The sequence below is a fragment of the Gopherus flavomarginatus genome, chromosome 1, assembly GCF_025201925.1.
Source record: "Gopherus flavomarginatus isolate rGopFla2 chromosome 1, rGopFla2.mat.asm, whole genome shotgun sequence".
Lineage (NCBI taxonomy): Eukaryota > Metazoa > Chordata > Testudines > Testudinidae > Gopherus > Gopherus flavomarginatus.
In genome coordinates, this window is record NC_066617.1 from 75859991 (window position 1) to 75883640 (window position 23650).

General features: G+C 40.2%; 1 protein-coding gene across 1 annotated transcript in view; it reads left to right on the plus strand.

Annotated features, from left to right (window-relative positions):
- Positions 1–23650, plus strand: part of NAV3 (neuron navigator 3) — a 376671-nt gene that overhangs the window by 165294 nt on the left and 187727 nt on the right. Inside the window, exons 6-7 of the mRNA XM_050935670.1 lie at positions 15027–15095; positions 17916–18055. Coding sequence (XP_050791627.1) covers positions 15027–15095; positions 17916–18055 — 209 coding nt within the window. The remainder of the gene's footprint in view (positions 1–15026; positions 15096–17915; positions 18056–23650) is intronic.

Consider the following 23650-nt stretch of genomic DNA (forward strand, 5'->3'; position numbering starts at 1 on the left):
GTCACAGCTTAATGGTTCCTTGCTTAAAATGCAAGCCAAAAACTGCAAGAGAGAGCAGAGAAAAAAAAAAGTTCTCTGTGGTTTCTTTCAAAACCAAACTGTTTCTCTCTGCTTGAAAGCCCCTAGCAGAGAAAAGAAAAATATAATATTCCTACTGGCTTCTGGATTCTAATCTATCTCACCACTGCCACTCATGTCATAACATATTCCCAGATTTGGACCTTAGCGTCCAAAATATGGGTGTTAGCATGAAAACCTGCAAGCTTAGTTATCAGCTTGGACCTGGTAAAGCTGCCACCACCCAAAAAATTAGAGTGTTTTGGGGCACTCTGGTCCCCCCAGCAACCTTCCCTGGGGACCCCAAGACCCAAATTCCTTGAGCCTTACAACAAAGGGGAATAAACCATTTCCCCCCGCTTCTCCCTTCCAGGTGTTCCCTCCCTGGGTTCCTGGAGAGATACACAGAAGCAAGCTCTGTGAATCTAAGCAGAGGGATTCCACCCTCCCTATTTCCAGTCCTGAAAATAGAAGTACCGAGAGAGAGCCAAGCTCCCCACCCCCACCCCCCTCCTTCACCCAGAGCGAATGCAAAGTCAGGCTAGTAAATCTAACACACACAGATTTCCCCCTGACTTCTTCCTCCCACCAATTCCCTGGTGAGGTACAGACTCAATTCCCTGGAGTTCCCCACTAAAGAAAAACTCCAACAGGTCTTAAAAAGAAAGCTTTATATAAAAAGGAAGAAAAAGTACATAAAAATGGTCTCTCTGTATTAAGGTGACAAATAGAGGGTCAATTGCTTAGAAGAAATATGAATAAACAGCCTTATTCAAAAAGAACACAATTCAAAACACTCCAGCAACTACACACATGTAAATACAAAAAAAACCATATAAACCACTATCCTTTCTGTACTTACAACTGGGAAACAGAAGATTAGAAAGCAGGAGACGGAAAAATCCTTCCCATAGCCGAGAGGGACAGACACAAGACAAAGAACAAAGAACTCACACACAAACTTCCCTCCACCCAGATTTGAAAAAGTCTTGTTTCCTGATTGGTCCTCTGGTCAGGTGTTTCAGGTTACTCCTTTCCAGGTAAAAGAACATTAACCCTTAGCTATCTGTTTATGACAGTTTATCAAAGCTAACACTTTTATTTTGTTGTTGTTATGGAGGAACAACAGGAAACTGTCATATAATAATGAGCCTCTAGTACTGAGAAAAAAAATTGGTGCTCTTGAAAAATCTGCATGGAGAAATATCTATCTATATATTGTGGCAAATTGCGAGTACTGTTATGCTGGGTCTCACGCTTTCTCTTCTTTGGGGAGGGTTTCAGGGCACCATTGCTTGCCTCTGAACCGGTATTTTAATTATCCCACTAGTGTCTTTGAGGAGGGGAGTGGAGAGGCAGGGACCTGGGCCTGCACTCTTCTCCAGGTCCCAACCCAGGGGCCCTGAGATTTGTGGTGAACCACTTGAACTAGCGGTTCCTTCCCCTGGGCTACTTCCCTCTCCTGCCCTTCAGCTTGTGAAAGGGCTTCTTGCCCTCCTTTTACACAAGCCAGGTGCCCCTTACCTAGGTTTCTTTTGGATTTCTCAGCCCACCACAGCACTCCTCCAAACTTTCCTTTTGTCTCTCTTCAAAACTGTTTTCTTCTCCAACTCCTTCAAACTGGTCTCTGCTCCAACTCCCCCACAGTCTGGCTGAAGCAGGGGGTTTTTATCACATGCCTGACTGCTGGTGCTCTAATTGGTTTCAGGTGCTCTAGTTAATCTATAGCGAACCTTCCTCCCTTTGCAGGGAATAAGGCTCCCTGCTAACACTCTTCTGCTGCCCTCTGGCCATGCTGTATCGCACTATCTATCTATCTGACACACAGCAGCACTTTATTTGCTTGACCGTGATTTTTTTATTCTAGATATATTTTCTTTTGGTTTTCCCATCATAAGCAAATAATTTTAAGTGTTTTCCCACATAAATTGTGGGTTATCCTCTAAAACTAAGTGACTGGAAGCTTCCATCACAACATATAAGTTTCTTTGCATCTTGACGCACAATGAACTTGATCCAAGGCACATTGACATTAATGGAGAGATTTCTGCTGTTTTCAGTGGGATCAGATCCTTCATTTCTGTTCACTCAAAACTTCCATTAAAGTCTCTGGAAGATATGTGTGCAAAAACAAAAATAGCATTGGGCTTATTGAGTTAGATATTGCTTGCCTAGAAGCTCAAGATGAATTAACATTAATGTTTCCACCTAAAACATAACCATTGACATATTTTTGACAAATAATTTTAACATAGTTCATTAAATGGTAATAGAGTCTCAATAAAATGTAACATAAAATTGCCTTGCGTTGTTCCTTTTTTCTGTATTATCAGAAGAAATTAACCTGCTCCAATAATCTATCTAGTGGAGTTAACTAGATTGTGTAGTTCTATCCCCCCCATACCTGATCTTCATCTTAAAGATGATTCTCATAAATATAAAGTATTGTTGTAAGTCTTCCTTGCAGCTATTACTTGAATATTTTCTTGCTTAACCTGCTCCAATTTCCCTAAGAGTTCCTATCTTTAGGTAATGTTTAATGCTCTGAAAAAGTCTGTCAGTTAGAAAACTAAGGTTAGCACATTATTCATGTCAATATTAGGGACACATTCATAACATTTTTTGTCTTCAGCAAACGTATGCAATACATATTTTCTATTCTCTGAAGCCTATGAACCATTTTTACCCAGGAAAAATTCCCACTGATTTTTGGATCAGGATTATAGGATTGGCTCTTAGTGTGGCAGAGACAGGATAACTAATATTTGAATGGCATGTTTATCTTCATTCACTCATAAATAATGATTTATATAAGCCTTTACATTCGTTAAGAACATCTTTCTTCTTGTACGTGGGTTAATGGCAGTACAACCCACTTTCTTTTTCTTTGTACATTTTGGTCACCAAGAGCACCTACTTGGGGCCACTGTGAAATACACTTTGTGTTTAATGGGCTGTATAAATTCTACCTTTAAATGTATTTTGTGTATATGTGTAAAAACAACAAAATGTGTATACTGCACAAGGGATATGTTTTATATACATTTTTTTAAATATTAACATCCACATTTAATTTTCATTGTGTGATTTGGAGCTTTGAAAACATCTATTATGATTGCAATTCCTTATTAATAATGTTTATTACTCTGCTGAGGATTATTTTACTATTTGCCCCTGTCTGGTTAGTCTTTTTCCCCAACATACACACCTCAACTGCCTGTTCAACTGAATGGTGGGAATACTTGAGTGTTGGTCTCTGTGTGTTAGATGTATTGTAGTTTGTGCTGAAATATACAAATACATTATTCAAACTAATTACATTTGTTTTTAAAAATAGATTGGATTTGAATTAAAGTAATGTATTAAAACAATCAGGTCCAGAATATTGATCCTTTAAGTGAAAGCATTCAGAGGTCTCTAAATATTTTGTGGGTACATTTCAAAGTGAATAACAGAAGTGTAGTAGAAACCACAGGTTGGTGAGAAAATTCATTTTGTGGCAGTCAGATATGATAAGAAGATTGCCTAGATTCATCTTGATGAGATGAAAGTATTTAGCTATTACATGTGTTTCAGTAAAGCACTTTGAAAAGTTAACCCTTTGTAGATAGTCTACTGCTATAGAGATAAATATAGTCTAGATTATAAAAGTATTGGCCAAGATTTTAAAAAATGGGTTCCAAAAGTCAGGATCCTACATCTTTATTTCAGCAACCCGTAGCTTCTATTTGATTGTTTGCTTTGCTGTTTCATTTCCTTCATCACTGAAAATTATGAAATTATGGATGTAATAATTTCCACTTAGAAATACATGCCTCACATGAAACAGTTATAAACATGGAAAGGGAAAATACTACCAATAAGTCATATTGAACATGATCAGAGTATAACAGTGGGTAAAATCCTGACCCCATTGAAGCCGCTGGGAGCTTTGCCACTGAGGCTAGAATTTCACAGTAGGAACGTAAGGGAGAAGCGCATACTACAAAATTCAAGTTTGATCCAGATTTCAAAGTTGATGGTGTTTGGATCTGGGGTTTTGGTTCAGGCCTTTCTATGATTGTCACTGGGCTTGAACCCACTCCTGATCCCACTGAAGTCAAAAGAGTTTTGCTGTCAACTTCAATGGGAGAAAGTTTGGCCTCTTCAGCAGTAACAGAAAAGGAAGTAAGCGTCTGATAGGAACAGGTACTAGAGTGGATTTGAATCAACAAAAAATGCACTTTTCAGAGAACCAGTGAGGCTGTATTTGCAATCGTTACAGTTCCCTTTTTTAGTAAGATTATTGTGAAGAAGCAAAAGTTCCAATGCATGTTTGCAGTCAGAATGTTAAAGGGGTGGCAGGATCAGGTTTGCTCTGAGAGGAGAGATAATGAACCCAGTCCTGTAAAACTAGTTCAAGCCAAACTCCAAACAATGGGAGTCAGATCTGCATCAGTAGGGCAGGATTATGCCCCCCCCCAAAATAAATGAATATCATTTGCCCTATAGTCTTCTGGAGGCAGCAATTAAGTTTCAAGTTTCAGATTAAGGCGACAATGTCTTGGGCTGAGCACAGAGAGAGTTAAAGGAATTTACAGTAAGAGAAGTTTCATTATCCAAAGAATAGTCAATTGATGGAAAAAAATATTAAAGATAGCAATGCCACTAAATATGAACAATATTACAAATGATTTAGACTCCTACTTAGAGGAAAAATATGTGGTCAGTAATAAGCAGTAACTCAGTGGAAATAATAGACTTAGATCGGTTTTCTGACCTCCTTCCGTCTCAAAATTTCCTGTGTTCCTGCATCACTAAGTATGAGACTTTGCTGCTACAGTATCTTAGATAGGCATCTCATGATTTAGTTATGATTCTATTGTTGCTTTGAGCTTTGGCAATAAAAAAAATATCATGGTGCTGATGGCCTTATTTATATATGTCAGTACAGATACATGACAACAATGGTTCCATTATATATATATTTTTACACCACATTTTGCTAGTGGATTCTATTATCACAGCAATACATTTAAACTTGCCATAGTGTTGATCTTTCAACCACCCAGATACTAAAATAAAACACATGTGGATGAAAGCAAAAGTTCTTTCTCATTTATGGATTAGGCAGTAGCTGGTTTCAGTGAGCTGTCAGCAAAATTCCAAAAGATGGACAAACTATTTTATCACATACAGGAATGATGTGCACAGCTTGAGCTCCAGATGGACTTTGTTAATTCGTTATATTAAAAGAAAACCCTGTTTTTTTAGGAGCATAAGCAAAGTTTGGTGACTGATCCTTGTAAGCAGTTACATTTATAGCCAGTACACTAAACCGAGTTTCATTTTGCTTCTTTCTCAGAAGTAATAGAGCAAATATGAAGCATGTTGCATTCACAACTTATTGTATCCTGTACTATGCTAGGTACACAAATGTTAATGTAACGGCTGAGATTATGAAAGTAAACAGCCCCAAATCGAAATATGAAAAGCCAGATTCTAGTCTTGGTTACATCACAGTACATTCAGAGTAAAGGCATAGACCTCATTGTTTTTATAGGGCTAGCTGTATCTTTACAGGCCGCTCAGAGTGAGTTGCGTTACATCAGTGCACCTCCTCACGACTAAGCCAAAGAATTAATTGTGGCATAGTGAGTCGCAATTCCCCTCCTGTGTCCGATCACCCACGCTGGTAAGGGCAGAGCCAAGGCTGTTCTCTTTCTCTGTCTTCTCCTCGTCAACATGATGTCATTGGCAGTATCAGCTATGTAGCTCCTGCTCTCTCCCCCCGCCCCTCGTGTCACTAGATAAGCAGATATGAGCAGACGCATTAGGGAGGGACATTATTCCCTTTTTCTCCTCTTTGTTACTTGAGTAAGGGCTATTACAATCTATCTCAAAGTAACAGTTGTCTTAGTAATGTTAACATATACTGTATATATTTCAATCCATTTGGAAGCCCATGCAGAATGTAGTAGAGTGTTTAATAAGTGGTGCATCTCTTTGTGAGCACATGATCAGGGCCGCCTAGAGGGGGGAGGGCAAGTGGGGCAATTTGCCCCAGGTCCGGGCACCACAGGGGCCCCCACGAGAATTCTTTGGCCCTGGCCCCACCTTCCCCTTCCCCAGGAGCGTCCCTGGACAGAGCTAAAGCAGTGTGGCTCCAGCGGGGCCTGAGCTCCGCCCTGCTCAGAGCCACATGGTAAGGCGGGGGGACTGCGAGCTCTGGTCCTGCTGGCGCCACGCTGCTGCAGCACTGTCCGGGGGCCAGAGCAGCTCCTGGACAGGGCACGCTGAGGCTTTGAGAGAGGGAGAGGCAGGAATAATCTAGGAGCGGCCCAGGACAGAGCTAAAGCCGTGTGGCTCAGGTGGGGCCTGAGCTTCTCTCCACTTGGAGCCGCGTGGTAAGGGGGCAGGGCTGCGAGTTCTGGGCTGACCGGTGGGAACTTAGGCCCCGCTGGAGTCACGCCCTGCAGCACTGTCCAGGGCCACTCCTGGACGCAGTGCGCTGAGGCTCTGGTCGAGGGGGGAGGCAGGAGTAAGCAGCATGGCAGGGGGCCGGGGGGGGGTTGGATAAGGGGCAGGGAGTCCTGGGAACTTTCAGGGGACAGGAAAGGGGCAGAGGTCCTGGGGGGGGGGGCGGTCAGGGGATGGGGAAGGGGGGGTGGAACATGGGCATTCTGGGGGTTTGTCAGGACTTGGTGGGGAGGTGGATAGGGGTTGGGGCAGTCAGGGAACAGGGGGGGTTGGTGGGGGTGGGGTCCTGGGGTGGTGGTTGGAGAGGAGGTGTCAGGGGAGCAGTGAGGGGACAAGGAGCAGGATGGGTCGGGGATTCTGAGGTGGGCAGTCTGGGGGCAGGAAGTGGATGGGAGTCGGATGGGGGCAGGGCCAGGCTGTTTGGGAGGCACAGCCTTCCCTACCCTAAAGCTCATTCAGCAGTTTGAGGCTTGCAGAAGAGCCAAGCTGTTAGCTTTTCCATTAGGGCTACCATCCCTTTCACTTCTCAAATGCCAAATTATAGTTTCTATTTAATTTCAGTGCCATAGGGAGATTCATGTCAGGGGAGGACAGCTTCATTTAAAATTAGCCACTGAGGAAGGGATCACATGAGAAGAGCAATATCCTTCCCAACTCTACCAAGGGAGACTGCCCCCTGCATTTCCTGAGGCTTCAGAGGGGTTAATTCAGTGGTTCTCAAACTTTTATACTGGTGACCCCTTTCACATAGCAAACCTCTGAGTGCGACCTCTCCCCCCCTTATAAATTGAAAACACTTTTTTATATATTTAACTCTATTATAAATGCTGGAGGCAAAGCGGGGTTTGAGGTGGAGACTGACAGCTCGTGACCCCCAGTAATAACCTCGTGACCCCTTGAGGGGTCTCAACCCCAAAGTTTGAGAATCCCTGGGTTAATTTAATTTTAGCACCCTGTGTCCATTCACATGCAGGAGCTACTTTGAGCATTTCCGTTTTCACAACATAGGCTCATCCCAGATTCTGAAACAAGCTCAAATGCTCAGTTCGTGGAGTATGTACATAAGCTATACTAAAGACAAACCCATAGTAACCGTCTCCAGTTTGTGAGGGACCCCATGGAGCCAGTCTCTAGGAAACAGATAAATGCATGGAGGTTAACTCCATTAACGGCTGTTAGCCAGGATGGGTAAGGAATGATATCCCTAGCCTCTGTTTGTCAGAGGGTGGAGATGGATGGCAGGAGAGAGATCACTTGATCATTACCTGTTAGGTTCACTCCCTCTGGGGCACTTGACATTGGCCATTGTCGGTAGACAGGATACTAGGCTAGATGGACCTTTGGTTTGACCCAGTATGGCTGTTCTTATGTTCTAACCTAAATGAACCCAAAGTTATGGAGACAGATACGAGTCAAGGAAGCCAGCAGAGTATCAGAAACCTGGAAAAATCTCTGACTGGATGGGCTCAGGTGTTTGGTCACAAGCTGAGATGCTTCAAAAGTTTTGGATTTTTTTAAGCAGATTTTTTTTATTGTTTCTTTAAACAATCAAACACAGGAAGCAGAAAATATTTGGCCACCCCAAGCCATATTCAGGTTTTGGCAGACTAATTTCAGCTTTTCAATTAAAAAAACACAACAAATTTTGAAGGAAAGCAGACATTGTCTGTGATTTTTTTTCTGCTTTTTAAAAACCCCTAGTTTTCGATCCAAAAAAAGTTTTGAATGAAAATATTTGTCCAACCCTTTTAATGAGCTTTAGTGCCTTTTAGCACTAGCTGATGCTGAGAACCAGTGATACCTTGTCAGGAAGTTTTCTCAAAACTGGGTTTGTGCCAAGATGCGGACGGTTTATTTTTCCCAGGGCCACCTGTGGGGGGTGGGGGGGAGCAAGTGGGGTAATTTGCGCCAGGCCTCACAGGGGCCCCCGTGATAATATAGTATTGCAATTTTTTTATAGAAGGGGCCCCTGAAATTACTTTGCCCCAGGCCCCCTCAATCCTCTGGGCAGCCATGAGTATGACTCATTATTTTAGGCCCCAATTCAGCAGTCCATCCTTATACAACAAAACACTTATACATTTGCTGAATAGGGATGGATTTAGGAGCATTTTTAATTGCCTTGAGGAATTGGGGCCCTAAAAACCTCAATCTTATTTTAGCATCCACAAACGAATTTGTTTTATCCAGAATGGTATGAAAGGATCCAAAAGAAGTAGGATAGAAATAAGAGGGAGCAAGAACTAAGTGCTATGCAGCTCCCTCTTTCTCCTGCCATCTGGTACAAGAGATTCATTATACATCTGCTTCTTTTGCAGCTTTAAGACAAGAAATTAACATAGGTACTCTGAGATAGACCCATTCTGTTACTGGGTCCTTAGTGGAGCTAAAACAGAGTCAATCAGAGGTGAATGTGTATATGTATGTATATTTATACGTACATATTGCTGTATGGTTGCAATCCCGATCTGACACTTCTGCAGCACATTATTATTTAATGGGGTGCTTTGTTTTGGTAAAAATGATTTTTTTTAAAAAGTGTTTGAGATACCTAAGTGTACTTATATTCCTGTTGAACTAAAATTGCTAAGTTATTATTTGTTGGCAGTTTTTAGTAATTTTTTTCTTTTTGTTATTTTATTGACATCCTTTCTTGTGTCTTTAAGGGCTGTCATTAGGGTGACCAGACAGCAAATGTGAAAAATCGGGACAGGAGTGGAGGGTAATAGGAAACCATATAAGAAAAAGACCTAGAAGTCAGGACTGTCCCTATGAAATTGGGACATCTGGTCACCCTAGATGGTCACCTGTCATTTCATTTACCTGTTTCGTTAATTGTAATTAAACATTTACTTTGTGGTAGTGCTCACAGGCCCCAATCAGTATTGAGGCCCGATTGTGCGGTACAAACATATACAAAGGCACAGTCCCTGCTTTGAATGATCTATGTATATCTGAAGTCACTCTGTTTTGCAAGAAGGAAGTCAATGTGGAGAAAGCATAAAAAATAATGGGGAAGCAAAAAGATGCCTAGGGTAACTGGGGAAGTGGGGAGCCCTGGCTCTGTGGCAGCCTGCCTAGTGGGGAACTTGGGAGCATAGGAAGTCATGAAGTTTGAGGTCCCAGGTTGCCAGCTTCCTTCCAGGTGAGTTGCTGAAGAGCCAGGGAGCTGTCTTTTTTTTTTCCCTAGGGAAAATTGAAATTTTCTGGTAGAATTTTTTTTGATTTTGGGGAAAAAAATATTTTCTACCTGAAAATCATTTTGACAGAAAATTCTCATCCGGCTATAGTGCGCACTCATCCCACCAACGTGGTATGAGTGTACCTTGTCATGTCAAATTCAGGTACTCAGTAAAATGAAATGATTTTGATCCCATAAGAAAACTTTTTATTTCTGTTTTTTGTTTGCTTTTGTTTTGCTTTCTGTTTTTGTTCTTGAGTTTTTTCTCTCCCTAACCAGAATTAAAGTGTCCAGCAACTTTAACAAATCACATGGCTGATATTTTCAGAATTACAACTTACAGGACACCCTTTACATTATAGATGGATTGCCACACTACCATCACACTATAAAGCAACAGCTGCTAGAAAGACTCTGTTTTTAATAAATAGTAAAGGATATACGGAATCATTACATGGGTTTCCACTGAAGCTGGGGTTTGTCAATTTAACTCATGTTGTGTATCCAGCTTCCAATGAGCTCCATCCTTCAGCTTTATGTGCTGTATACAATTTAATGGAGCTTCCTCCTCCTCATTCCTTCCTTCCTTTACCACTCAGCTATTACTGTTCTTATACTGTTTGTCTGCAGGCAAGCGAGTAAGTAGACAGATTTCCCTGCAGTTGACTCCAAAGTCTGCCATTAATTCAGTGTCTGCCCTTCACCCTCACTCTTCACAGATGCTCATTTGAACTGATGAGTTCATTACACTTTCCTCATCCTTCCACAGTTTGCTCTGGTAAAATTAAAATTCTGATCCCCACCTCGTCCTCCGATGCCTTTGGTGGACAGGCATCTAAGAATCTTTACCATTATTACTTATGGAAACTTTTGAGCATTTTCATGCACCTGCTAGGAGCAGTTTTTAAAGCCCATTTCCCTGCTTGCAGCTGACCTATTCTGTTTTGTTTCATTGTTTGCACCCATATCAGGCCTAAAGATCAACAACAGAAATTAGCCATTGGGATTGTTGCGTCTAGGTTAGCAGTCTCTGCTTCCTTAAATTGCAAGAGAAAAAAAATGTTAGGGCTTCATCCAAAGCCCATTGAAATCAATGGAAAGAATCCAGCTGATTTCAAAGGGCTTTGGATCAAACTCTTAGTACTTTGTTCAAATAGAAATTTCTTAATCATGCAGTGCAGTACTGCTGCCCTCGGTCTTGTGCCTATCTATTAGGTTGCATTGACTGCCATTTTTTTAACTGTTACAACCAGTTCTGATGGGAGCAGTTAGCCAAAAAGTCAGGGTCTTGTGGGTCGTTGCAGTTAGGAGGAAAAATTTATGATGGAGTCATGTGTTGTTGTTTTATTTGATGCGGTCCTTGTCTATTTACAAAGTGTGTACAACATCTTGTTTCCTGGAACATAGCAGGAATCAAACAAGATACTGTGTTTTTACTCATAGTTCTGAGCCCCTTTTCCAGTTAGCACTTAGCCCACAAGATCTCTCTTCTAGAGCTTGTGTACACACAGAGCTGTTCCTATGTATAGGAGCTAAACAGGAATAAGGCACTCTTGTTCTGGAATAAGAGTGTGGTCAGGAACAGCTACTGTGCTTTAAATTTACACTCTACCCTAATCCACGTTAACTTTCAACTATAGACAAGTCATTTGCTTTCCTTGGGGCCACATTCCTAGTGCTGTTTTTTTTTTCTCTCTCTCACTCACTCACACTCTCTTCTCTACTACAAACAATACCCAGTGAAACTTCTCCTCTCACATAGTTCATATTTCTGAGTGGCCTGATGTGCATTCTTTTTTGGTGGTGATATGTGCCTATATTTTGGTTGAAAGTCCCTATTGTTTCAGCTACCAGGAACTATTAAGGAACTTAATGGCATCTTATAATTATCTTAGATAAGCGGCAATTACCAACCCCAAGTTTCAATGCACTTTAGATTAACACATAACAATGCATTCAAATATGAGTGTGAGCCTTCAGCTAAGAAAAGAGCACTGTATGTTTTGCAAAACTTCATTTTTTTTTTCTGACTGCCAAATTATGTTTGTAGGCAATTGGCTGTATTGGCAATGTTTTCCTTTTAAAAGGTAGTATAATTCTTGCAAGAATGCTAGACTTTTGATGTGTTGAAGGTCCCATCCAGTGGTTCTGGAGTAATTTTTATAGTAGGGGTGCTGAATGTGATGTATTTTGGTTGTTATTCCTACTTCAAGGCAGGGAGGGCGGCAGCACGCCCAGCACCTGTAGTTCTAGCACCTGTGGTCACATCTGTAAGTGTGGGACCAGCAGTTTTGGAAAAGATAGCTGTGCAAGAAGCTAATGGGTCCATCGTGGTCTAGTGCTAACCAAGAGACATAAAACAAAAGTAATTAGGGACTGGATAAACCCATTGTATTTAATGCTGACAGCCTTTTTCTCTCTTCCCTCTTCCCCTGCGCTTATTTCACATATCTTTGGAAAATGAATTCGGTTTTCAGAAACAGAGGGACTGACTTGGTGCTGAGACTGAGCAATGCTTTTAAAGAGATTTTGGAGATTTGAAAGCAGTCTCAAGACAGAAGCTCCCTGAACTTGGAAAGGGTTAGATGCATAGGGAGAGAGAGTTTGCTAGGAAGCATCTTCAGCTGAATATCCCCCTGCATTTTGTCTTCATTTAATGGAAACGACACACTCTGTACCTGCAGGCTGACACACCAAAAGCTCAAGAACACAAAGAAGTCATAGTTGTCTGATCTTTTCAGCTGCCTTGGAAAATTATTGTTCTTCTAGGTCAAAAAGCTATAGTACAGTATCGCTGTACATGGCGTGCACAGCTTTCTGTCAGTGCCTGAGATACATCCTGTTCACTTTGCTTTAAAAATCACTGTCTGTGTTAATTGTACTTACATCATTTTGTCTTACACTCAGGAATTACACTCAGGAATTTTTTAACACATCATAATTTTCACATTCTATTAGTGTGCCTTCCAAACAGTGTAAAAGCGACACTTCAGCATTATGATGCCTTCATTTGTCCTGACAGCAGAAGTAAGCTGGTTCAGTCCAGCATACCAGCAAGAGCCAGTTCATCATGCCGGACCGGACCAGCTTCCCCGGGCTGGCGATTGAAAGGGCCCGGGGCTTCCTGCAGCGGCTGGAACCCTGGCTCCATTAAATCGCCTCCTAAGCCCCGCTGCTGGAACCCTGGGGGAGTGGTGACAGGGCTCCATTGGTGATTTAAAGGGCCCAGAGCTCCACTGCGGTAATGGAAGCCAGAGCCCTGGACCCTTTAAATTGCCCATGAGCCGGGCAATTTAATATTGTAATATAATATAAGATATAAAATATTATGTAATATGTGTGCACACATATATAGAACATGGGCTAAGTATTATTTTAAATCCCAGAGGAGATGCTGTCATTTAAAACCATGAATTGTCGCTGTTGTGAGGTTATACAATACGTCTATTCCAAAGGGCCGTGGCATTGCTGTCTCTTTGGTGGCTCCATACCCCAGTGTTAGGACTCATATACTCTCATTTCTTTCAAACAGTGTGTGAGCAGGGGCCATTTCCAACCTGCAAACGCAGTTCACACATTTTTAGAGGCCATACTGTGACCCCTTACTGGGGTTGTGTTTATTAACACAGAAATTAACAACAATGAACACAAAGTAAAGTTCCCACTTTCTCAATAAAAGGTTGGGCACTTGAAGCTCAAAGGGAACCAGAATGTCTTGTTTTTGCTAGGGGCTGAATATTTAAGAATAATTCTCTGCCTTAATATCTCACAGTTGGAAAAGGTCTCCCACCCACCTCTTTGTCACCCTGGCAGGTCAAATGAAGGCATCATAATGCTGAGGTGTCACTTTTACACTGTATTCACTATTTTCAATCACTATATTCAGCTAGACTACTACATTGCCTACCTTAGTGCATCAGCAGAAACCACGTAACTCTTTCCTACCAGAATCAATACCTCCTAGCAGGGAGAAATGTTTCTGGCAAACAGTGCCAGCCTATTATACAGGGCCTATATGCCAGAGGTGGTGGCTGCTGCTGCTACTACTACTGCAGTGATTTAAAAATATAAACTGTGGGAGTTGCTGGGTTTATGCCAAACCAGTCACAGTGGAGCTGCCATTTTATTTGGTTTCCTCCCACATCCTCAAAAACTCTAAGGCTCCGATTTCCCATTTCACCTGACCTATGATTTAAACCACCTTTGTGCCTCCCCATGATCTGAGGCTCTGAGACCTGACAGCTGCTCTACATTGTATCAGCCATAACAGCTAGAGTATGTTGGCTGCAGCTTCTCCCCATAGCCATGCCTCAGACAAACTCCTCATGCAAACTGCTGGGAGACCCGCTCGTGTAGAGCCACACTGCACTAGGAAGTGGCATAAACTGGCTATAAGGCAACAGAGATTCAGCACAGGCATCTCCTGCTTGATGGGACACATGTCTGGCCTTCCAACAGGGTTCTGTAGTAATCCCCTAGTACAGACATGTCTTGTATTGCAAAAATGCCCTCTGCATGCTTTAAGAGGCTAAGATGTAACTCTCTATGGAGTGTAACAGGAAACCTAAATAAATAGCAGGAGTCACCTATTAAAGCATCTGTCTGACCAATGCACTTTGTTACAATTAGCTTGAGTGATAATGACAGAAAACATCAGTGAACATTTCTATATGGCTACATTTATCAGCAGGGTATCTTTCCTTTGGTGTCAAGTATCAGAGGGGTAGCCATGTTAGTCTGTATCCACAAAAACAACGAGGAGTCTGGTGGCACCTTAAAGACTAACACATTTATTTGGACATAAGCTTTCGTGGGTAAAAAACTCACTTCTTCAGATGCCTTTCCTTTGGTGGGTTCAATTTATATCTGCATTTTGTGTTCACACTGGGTATGTAGCTGCAAATCGGAATGTTGGTTCTCCTCTAACTACCTAATTGCAGATCCAGATCAGGTAGCTGGAGGCAAAAGTACTTACATATTTGCCTGCAGTTCTTTTTGCGGGCGCAAAAACTCAAACACAGATTTTGCAGTTGCAGATTGCACTACCAATACTGAAACTTGGCCATTCTGAAATTTTTTCCAAACTGTCTATACCTAAACGTTAATATGTTCTGCTGAGTGAGGCAAATTACAGCACTGTCCATTATTTCATAATCTGTACATTGCATTACTCATAATCTGCACATTAATTCATTCTTTGCTGATTAATTTGGGTTTTCTGTACATGTTCAGCTTGCATTACATTAACTCATAGTTTGCTGGTAAGTGTGTGCTTTCTATATGTGTTCAAAAATTCTTTAATTCAATTTCTCTGTTTCTTCTCATACAGTCTGAGAGCCAGATATGCAACTCAGTCTAATCACAGTGGAATTGCAACCAGTCAAAAAAAGACTTCTAGGTCAGTTAATATCTCTCATTTATTGCTTATTAGTGATACTCAACTGAGTCAGTGCCCATTGGTATTTTATTCTTTGGACATAAGTAAACATTGCAATGTGTAATCATGCAAGTTTTGTACCACAGAGCTTTGTCATGGGAAAGCCTTGCACCTGACTGGCAAAAGCAGATTTGTACAATACCATTAGCCATATTTCTGATTGTTATGTATCCTGCATCTTTGTGTCCTGCATGTAAATTATCAGATGTGAGGGGTTAGAAAGCTTAGGGATTTAGAATAGCTTTTGACTCAACTTCTTCCATGGGTCACAAGTGAAAATGTGTTTGGAAGGCCATTCTAGCTCCCAAAGGACCCTGTGTCCACATCACAAAATCATCACACAAGTCTAGTTCATATAGAGTTGTCAATTTTGGCAGGATGTATTCCTGGAAACTTCAGTACATGACATAGTCTTTAAAGATTAATCTTTAGTTCCTGGAGACTCCAGACAATCCAGGAGGGTTGGCAACCCTAAATTCCCTAAATTCCCAAGCAGAGGAGAAAAGTGTAGCAGACAAACAGTCACGGACTGTGTCTGCTGTCCCTGGAGTAGCATAGCTAAGCCCCTCTTCATGAGATACTTGGGTTTGGAGACCTCAGCTAAAGCTAAAGCTTGAAGTGTATTTGACAGAGCTGTGTGCAGAAACTCACACTTTCCCTGCCTGTCCTGTTGTCCACTCGAGCCAGTGCTGCTCATCTTTCACTTTCATGACCATTAAAATCCACAAACAGATTTTTAGAAAGAAAAGTCCCTCTTGCTGTTGTAAGTTTGTGTTTATAATAAGCAATGCCTTTATTAATCACACTGTTTGCTCTACAGTTCATTGCTGAGAACAATGAACTATAAATAATGTAATCCACAATAAAGCTTGCATTTCATAATGTGGTGCACTAATATAATCTGAGTGACTGGTGATAGCTTGCAATGAGCCATTCCAGAGTATAGTCACTTTATGCCTGTGATCATAGGTCTTCAGTCTCATTTATTGCTGACATGACTGTCTTGTCCACCATTCAGCATGTGTAGGCTAACAGTTTTATTGTCTAATACTTTAAATCTATGACAGTGTTGCCAAGGCCCTGATCAGAGGTATGTGACTTGTCCCTTATCTGTTATTTCCTACTTTGCATTTCCTTGGTTGCTTAAAATGATTCTGCAAGGGCAATTTGAAAACTTGAGTTCAATTAATGACGGTAAATGAAGTAAATTGGAAAGTATGCAGAGCAAGTGACCTCATGTATAATGTGCTTATGGCTGCAAGTTCAAGGATTCTGGCATGTAAAATATACAGTTAAGTACTTTACATTTTAATAGAACAGATGAATTTCCAGTGTTGCTCATGCCTTCTCGTTGCTTTTTTTTTTTTTTTCTCATTACCTTTGACAAATGATCTCAGGGCTCTGACTGCCTGTCAAATTAGGGTAATGAGAAAAAGCAAATGGATTTTTAAGTTTGTTTTAGTGCATTCTTCAGGGAACAGAAGATCACTAGAATTCACGGGTCATGGTAAAGGTTAGAATGCATACAGCTGTAGAGACAGTCTGCTCTGGTCTCAGCACAGAGACTAGTGGGGCAGGCTGGCAGCCAGAATGAGCCATAAAAATAATGAATGGATTAGCTCTCTGAGGCTTAAATCAGTAAAAATGATTTCAACATTTTTGATGTACCAATGTGTTAAGCAAAACATTTATAAAAATCTAACATTTTGGAGTCCTTTATAATGTCATTTCTTTCCTTTCTCCAGCTATTGCCCTTTCATGATGCATCATATGATGATACTAGTATCATTTGAGAACTCTACAATAATTCATGCTGTTGTTAGCAAAGTCTTTGAAATTACTCATCACATTTGCAGTCCATCAGTAACCGAATATGGATATTATATCCCTGTTGCAAAAGTCTGTTGATGATCTGAGTATTTTATTATGTGTTGTATAAAAGGGACAGGGGGAGTTGTATTTACAGTGGTGATGGAGAAAATTTGAAGCAGACTTGTTTTAAATAATCATATGCCAGAGAACTGAATCAAGCAAAATACAATGATGCTTTATACATGATACAGACAATGGCTCCTAATTTTTTTTCATAACACTACTACACAGTAAGGCTCAGATGGTGGCAGCAAATAGTAACAAATGATCTGTATAGTCTGCATGATATTCTTATATAGGGCATACATACATCTGCAATATCTACCTTAGAATATTTATTTTCAGCATTCTGCATTTGAGATAATAAATATGCAGACCAATGTGAAATATAGTTAGAGCTAGAGCCAATAGCTATTCAAAATGTATTTGAGTGCAGTGGATTAGTAAAAGTCTAATTATTGTGCTATAAATGCAATTAACTACAGTATTTACCAGATTACGAGCATTTGGGGTATTTCTTCAAAATATTTTATTGTTATGTTCTCTAGTCAATTTTATCGTATTTACTCCAGAAAACAGACTGTGATATATTTAAGTAAAATATTAGACTGTTTTATAGTATATGTAGGTGAATCTGTTTTAGCAATGTTAATGGAAAATGCAAAGCATTTTTATATTTCCTGTGATGCTATAAAACATCTTTTCCCCCTTTGTGTGTGTTAGGGTTAACTTTTATTTTCATTGACCCTCTTGAATCTAGCTAACTTGATTCCTGTCATTCATTATCATTATGTGAAATAATTGTTATTCATTTACTGGTTCCATACTTTGGTCTGATACTTGACAAAGTGTGCGTTCCATATGTTTGCATCTTGTACAACAAAGTAATTTCTGATTATACTGTTCTAGGCTTCCAGGGCCCTCAAGGGTGCCAGCTGCAGGCAGCAGTACCAAGGTCCAGGGAGCTTCTAATTTAAATCGGAGAAGTCAGAGCTTTAACAGCATTGACAAAAACAAGCCTCCACAATATGCAAATAGCAATGAAAAAGGTAAGTGTTGAAAAGGCACCAGTAACTGTTTATAGACAACACCAGAGTCTGAAAGCAGAAAAGAAACAATCCCATGTGTAACACAAAAATCATAGTTAGAGATGGGCCAGGAAGGTGGTGTTGAGTTTAGGTTCAAGTTCATAGCTAAATTAGGGCTCAAATGTGGGTTTGGACTAATCAGCACTGAAATCTTGTGAACTGTTATTGCAATCTTTTTACCCTCATTGGTGAAAATCTCATGAGATTCGCTGAAGTAAAAGGTGACTTGATGTTTCATGGGGGAAATATTGAGTCTGATCCAAATCCCATTGACTTCAGTGTGCTTTGGGTCAGATCCTCTGTGGAATCAGCAGTTCGTGTGGGATATGGAACCAAAATCTTCGGGTTGCATATTCAGACCAGGACATAATCTGAGAAGTCAGTTTGGACCTGGGGATTCAAATTTAAACCCATTTTCTGAAAAAATTGAAAGGGTTAAAATTCAAATTTCATATTTTGCTTCATCTTTAATTACAAGCTCCTATTCTATTTACTGATTTAATTCATTCTCCTCTTCATCCCCATCACTTCTTGATCTCCTCCCTGGCCTGTGGAGCAGTTTTTCTAGAAAATGTCCCTCTTTATTCTTAATCTCAAGAAGAAGAATCTGAAAATTCAGTATTGTGAGTTGTGTAAATACTCCAGGCCCTCTTTCTTCTCTGTATAATGAACGACATTCTATTCATATCTCTGTGTTAGAGTATAGTCGAAAATGATACAATATGCATAATACCCATTTGCATCCTTGGGGTCTGTGGGAGGAACAAATATGCAGTGAATGTTCTTCATCTAAGCAACAGGCAACTATCCAGATTTTTTCTGCAAAATTCTGATGAACATAGTTTGCCCCTAGCAGCATCTGAAGATATAAATCCATCCTTTCAATAGTTATTTCATTATTTTTACTATCAGGGACGAGTATTTTGGATAGCTCTGTAGTTGATTTTATTTTATCAGCTTGCTTATAGCAAGACATGCAGACTAAATCCATAAAGTGCACAGGATATGTACTGAGCAGACAGTATATAGTTCACAAATACTATAGTGGACTTATGCAGTAGGAGGTGTGGCTGCCTGAGTTGAAGGTATGTACAATAGTTTAGGTTTTAGAAATGCTACATGATTTTGACATAAGTTTACAGTTGAAACAACAGCATATGGAGGAATGAATGATTAAAGATGGGAAACTTTTTTCCATAGTTGTAGATACCAGTTTTTCTCAGCTCATTGCTTGCAAACTGTCTTTGGACTGCTAAGGCTTGCCGTGCAATGCACATTTATGTGGCTTTTTCTGTGATGGATTTCTTTACTTTCCCATTTCTTCCCTGCACAGAATGAGAACCTTGATCAGACTTTTAGTGAAGTCATCACTTGCAAGAGGATAAGGGCTGCTTTGTTTGTATATAATCATTCGATTCATTTTCCAGGATATAGGAAACGTAATGTTGCATAACAACCGAGTACTATATTTCAAATTTTCTGTCTCTGCCCTTTTTTCTTACTTCAAATAACAGCAGCAAAGATCTGAGCACATTGATTTGATATGAAATCATAAGCCAAGTACAAGTTTATTTTAAAGACATATATATAAAAGCAGAAGTTAATGAGGAAAAACAACTATAGTGAGTGCTGGGATAGCAAAATATTTCACCTAAGATTCTAAAAGGACAAGCAGAAAAGTGTGTCAAAATCCACCATATCAGTTCCTTGCCCAAAGAGAAAAATAACTGCACCAAACTGTTTTTAAAGTTAATTATCATGATGTGTATATTGTTTAATGTTTCTGTGACAAATTTAAGTAGCAACTTTTTCATATCTAGGAACTTGTCTGGCATTAATATATAGAAAAAATTTATGAAACAAATGTTCTTACTAATAGTACTACTACTAAATAATAATATTTAGCACTTGCTACTAAAGTAACTTGAAAAGTTTTTTTGTTCCCACAGCAACACAGTATAGAGAACTGAAAGCTCTATTTTTAATGCATTGTCTTTGCCATGGGCACTACAACGAGACAAATTAATGCTAGCAGCCCAAGTAGAACCAGTGTATAATGCTTTCAAAATAATAAGTGACCATTCTGATAACATTCCTGTATGGTAAGTATGTATGTATTACAGATAGATAAGCTGAGGCAGAGAAGTTAAATGGCTTGCACAAGGAAGTCATTGTGTGAATAGGCGTCAGAACTCAGGAGCTGCAGACTGCCAGGCCTGTGCTCAGACCAATAATAGTGCATAGTTCTCTTTAGTATGACTCATGATATGCTGTATGAGTTTGAATACATTACACAAGGTTATTTACACGGTACATGTTATCAGGAATTGGTAATAATTGACACTCCAGTTATTCTATAATTAACATGGTTTCCAACTCAGTTACTGTCAGGGATGGACGTACATTTACAGATTCAAGTGCCCAATCGTGCTCCAATGCAACCAAGAATGGACCCAAAATCGGATCTGGACCAAACCTTTACTCACAACTTGACAGTTCTTGGACCCTTTTTGAGGTTCAATTGTAACTTATAAATAAGTAGGAGTGTATTCCATAAGGAATAATTTACATGAGCAACCGCTCCCCCTGACCCTGTTGAAGCCAATGGGAGTTTTGCCATTGACTTCAGTAGAGCCAGAGTTTACCCACAAACTCATTCAGCCAGAGTTAAAGTTTACTTTATGGTAGCTTTGATTAAGACGTGTGGGTGCTGAGTACATAAGACATAACAAAAATCTAAACAGGCCAATGCTAGGAGACTGCAGTGAGTTGGCTCATATGGGCTCAGTCAGCTGATCTTTTTCTTTTCTTCCCTTCTCTGGATGCTACATCCTTAGGAGGGATTTCAGTGAGACAGGGGCGGCTCTAGCTTTTTTGCTGCCCCAAGCACAGCAGTTAGGCAGCCTTTGGCAACGCGCCTGCGGGAGGTCCCCAGTCCTGGGGATTCAGCGTATCCGCTGCTGAATTGCCGCCGAATCTGCGGGACCAGTGGACCTCCTGCAGGCAAGCCACTGAAAGCTGCCTGACTGCCACCCTTGCAGGGACTGGCAGGCTGCCCCCCGCGGCTTGTCGCCCCAGGCACACGCTTGGAGCGCTGGTGCCTTGAGCTGCCGCTGCAGTGAGAGTATATGTCTTAATGGAATGTCTGCTTCTGAAAGAATAAATAAAAAAGAAAATAATAGAAATAATTCTTTCATTTTGAAATAACGAGGATGAAGTCATTTAGATTAATTTCCCCTCACATTTCTTAGGAAGAACAGCCCTGCAACATTATACGCTTACCCCCAGTATAAACTTGTTGCAGTGATTCTCAGACGGTATTTGGTGTACCACCTTCAGAATTTCAGTCAGTGATAGTATACTTTAAACTAAACCTCATACAACCTGACTGCAGCCCACTTACCACCAATGTTACAAGTCACCACACTTTGAGAATCACTGTTCTACTGCATCTATAGCACTCATTCTGCGGAAGGACTGTACAGTGCAACATTGCGTGAATTGGAAAGATAAATTTTGTCAGTTGAGAGTAGGAAAGAACAAATGTTCTGATTAATGTTCTCACCACATCGTGCTGAAAAAAAGATTTTTAGAATTTGATTATTGGCCCTAAATTATTTGTGTGGTGTGGGGTTTAAACTGAAATATTTTCACTTTAGTGAAACGGAGTCATATGACTATTACCCCACTTAATACTTTAAAAAAATGCCTAATAAAGGTAAATGCTGAACTTCTGGCTATGAATGTTTGTAACATAAGATATTGTTACCTATTTTGGGGGCAGGCATATGTAGCTCTCCTGTGGAGGTTTTCCTAAGAAGCAGTAAGCATGTGGGGTGGGCAAACTGGTTTGAAAGTGTTTGGTTATGATCACATATTTTCATTGTCAACAACCTATTGGCTAGTCTAAGCTGCTGTCTAACCCTTCACACAACTCCAATTGAATTGAATGGGGTCACTCATATGCATGACATTTGCTAAATTGAAAGTTTTGTTTTGTTTTTATTTATCTCCCTTCTCATATATTAACTCTTACAGAACACTCCAATTTTAGTCAGTAAACACACCTTGTAAAACCCTTGTCACATCCGACTCCCTTGTTAACTTTCCCTTTTTCCATGTGTAGTCACTCACCCTTTAAAATATTTCTAAAGCTACTTGATACTAATCCTCTCTCTCCTCAAAATACATAAATGTATTGTGAGATTGCATCTTTGGAACCATCATTGCACCACTCATAATAACATTTCCACTCTGCTTTTATTCTGTACAATTCTGACAAATTGGCCATGCACTTAGGGGCAAATCCAGTCCCTCACCTCCATGAAGGCAATAGAACAGGTGTGGTTGTAGCACATAAAGAAGGACTGGGATTGTACAGAAGTATGCACTTCTATGTGGTATGAAGTTCTTTTAGGTGGCAATATTCTGCCCTACAGTAGACACGCATTAAAGGTGAACAGAACTATTTCAGCCAGGGGATGAAGTAGCCTTCACAGAGTGGCTCCCCAGCCATTCTGTGGGCTTGTGGGGAAAATGTCCATACCTGTACATTTCACAAGCCCCTAACTAAGCTACAACTGAGGCTTTGGTCCTGAAATGTTACATGAGAGATTCTATTATACTAGTATTATTAGGCCTGTATGTTTGTCCTGGTCTCATTTTGTGTCCATTATTTTGTTACATGCCTTAGGGCAAATCTGACATTGGCTACTGTCAAAAAATCTGCATATAGGAGATGTAGTGCAGGATGGCAGTTCACTACGCCAATCCAAGTCTCTCGAAAGCAAAAAAAAAACACTGTAAGATAATGCTTAGGGGTCAGAGCATTCTTCTTGGTGTATGCTCCTGATCCAGTAACATATGCTTATATACATATATCCCTGTCCCTTTAGACAACCATGTAATAATTGTTCTCCTAGCAGGAAAAATCTGAGCAAGTAAGTGGAGGAAGAAAGTTGTGTGAGCGGCTGTTTCTGATTAGCATATATGTAGGCAACAACTGAACTGTCATTTGTACTGAATTGTATATGCAAACTTCCATATGAGTTGGTGATTTACAAGTTTAAGATGTAAACATAAAAATAAAATATAAAAATTAAATACACAAATATATCACTCAGTATCAGGAAACAAATCCTTTTATTCTACTTCATTATCCATAAAGATGGACTACTGGTATACAATACAGCATCTGTTTAAGATGGAGATAGTTGGCCTGACAGAGTATAACGTAAATTACATAAGGACTTTTACATTTGTCTGTGGTGTCACTAGTATCTGGATTTTGGAATGTAACTAATACAATATTTGTGTTACAAGGAAACAGAATTTCTTATTTCATGTATCTCTGATGCCTATTGCCATGATATATGTACAGACTTGGAAGGATTTGATTTTTTTCGATAAATGTCAGTAAATGTTGATTTCACCATACATACACAAACTGACAAAAACATATTTCCGTTGATTACAATAGACATTCACAAAAGGTTTCAGTTTTTATTTTGTTTAAAATTTCCCAGGAATTTATTCGTGTTTATTATTAAAAAAAAG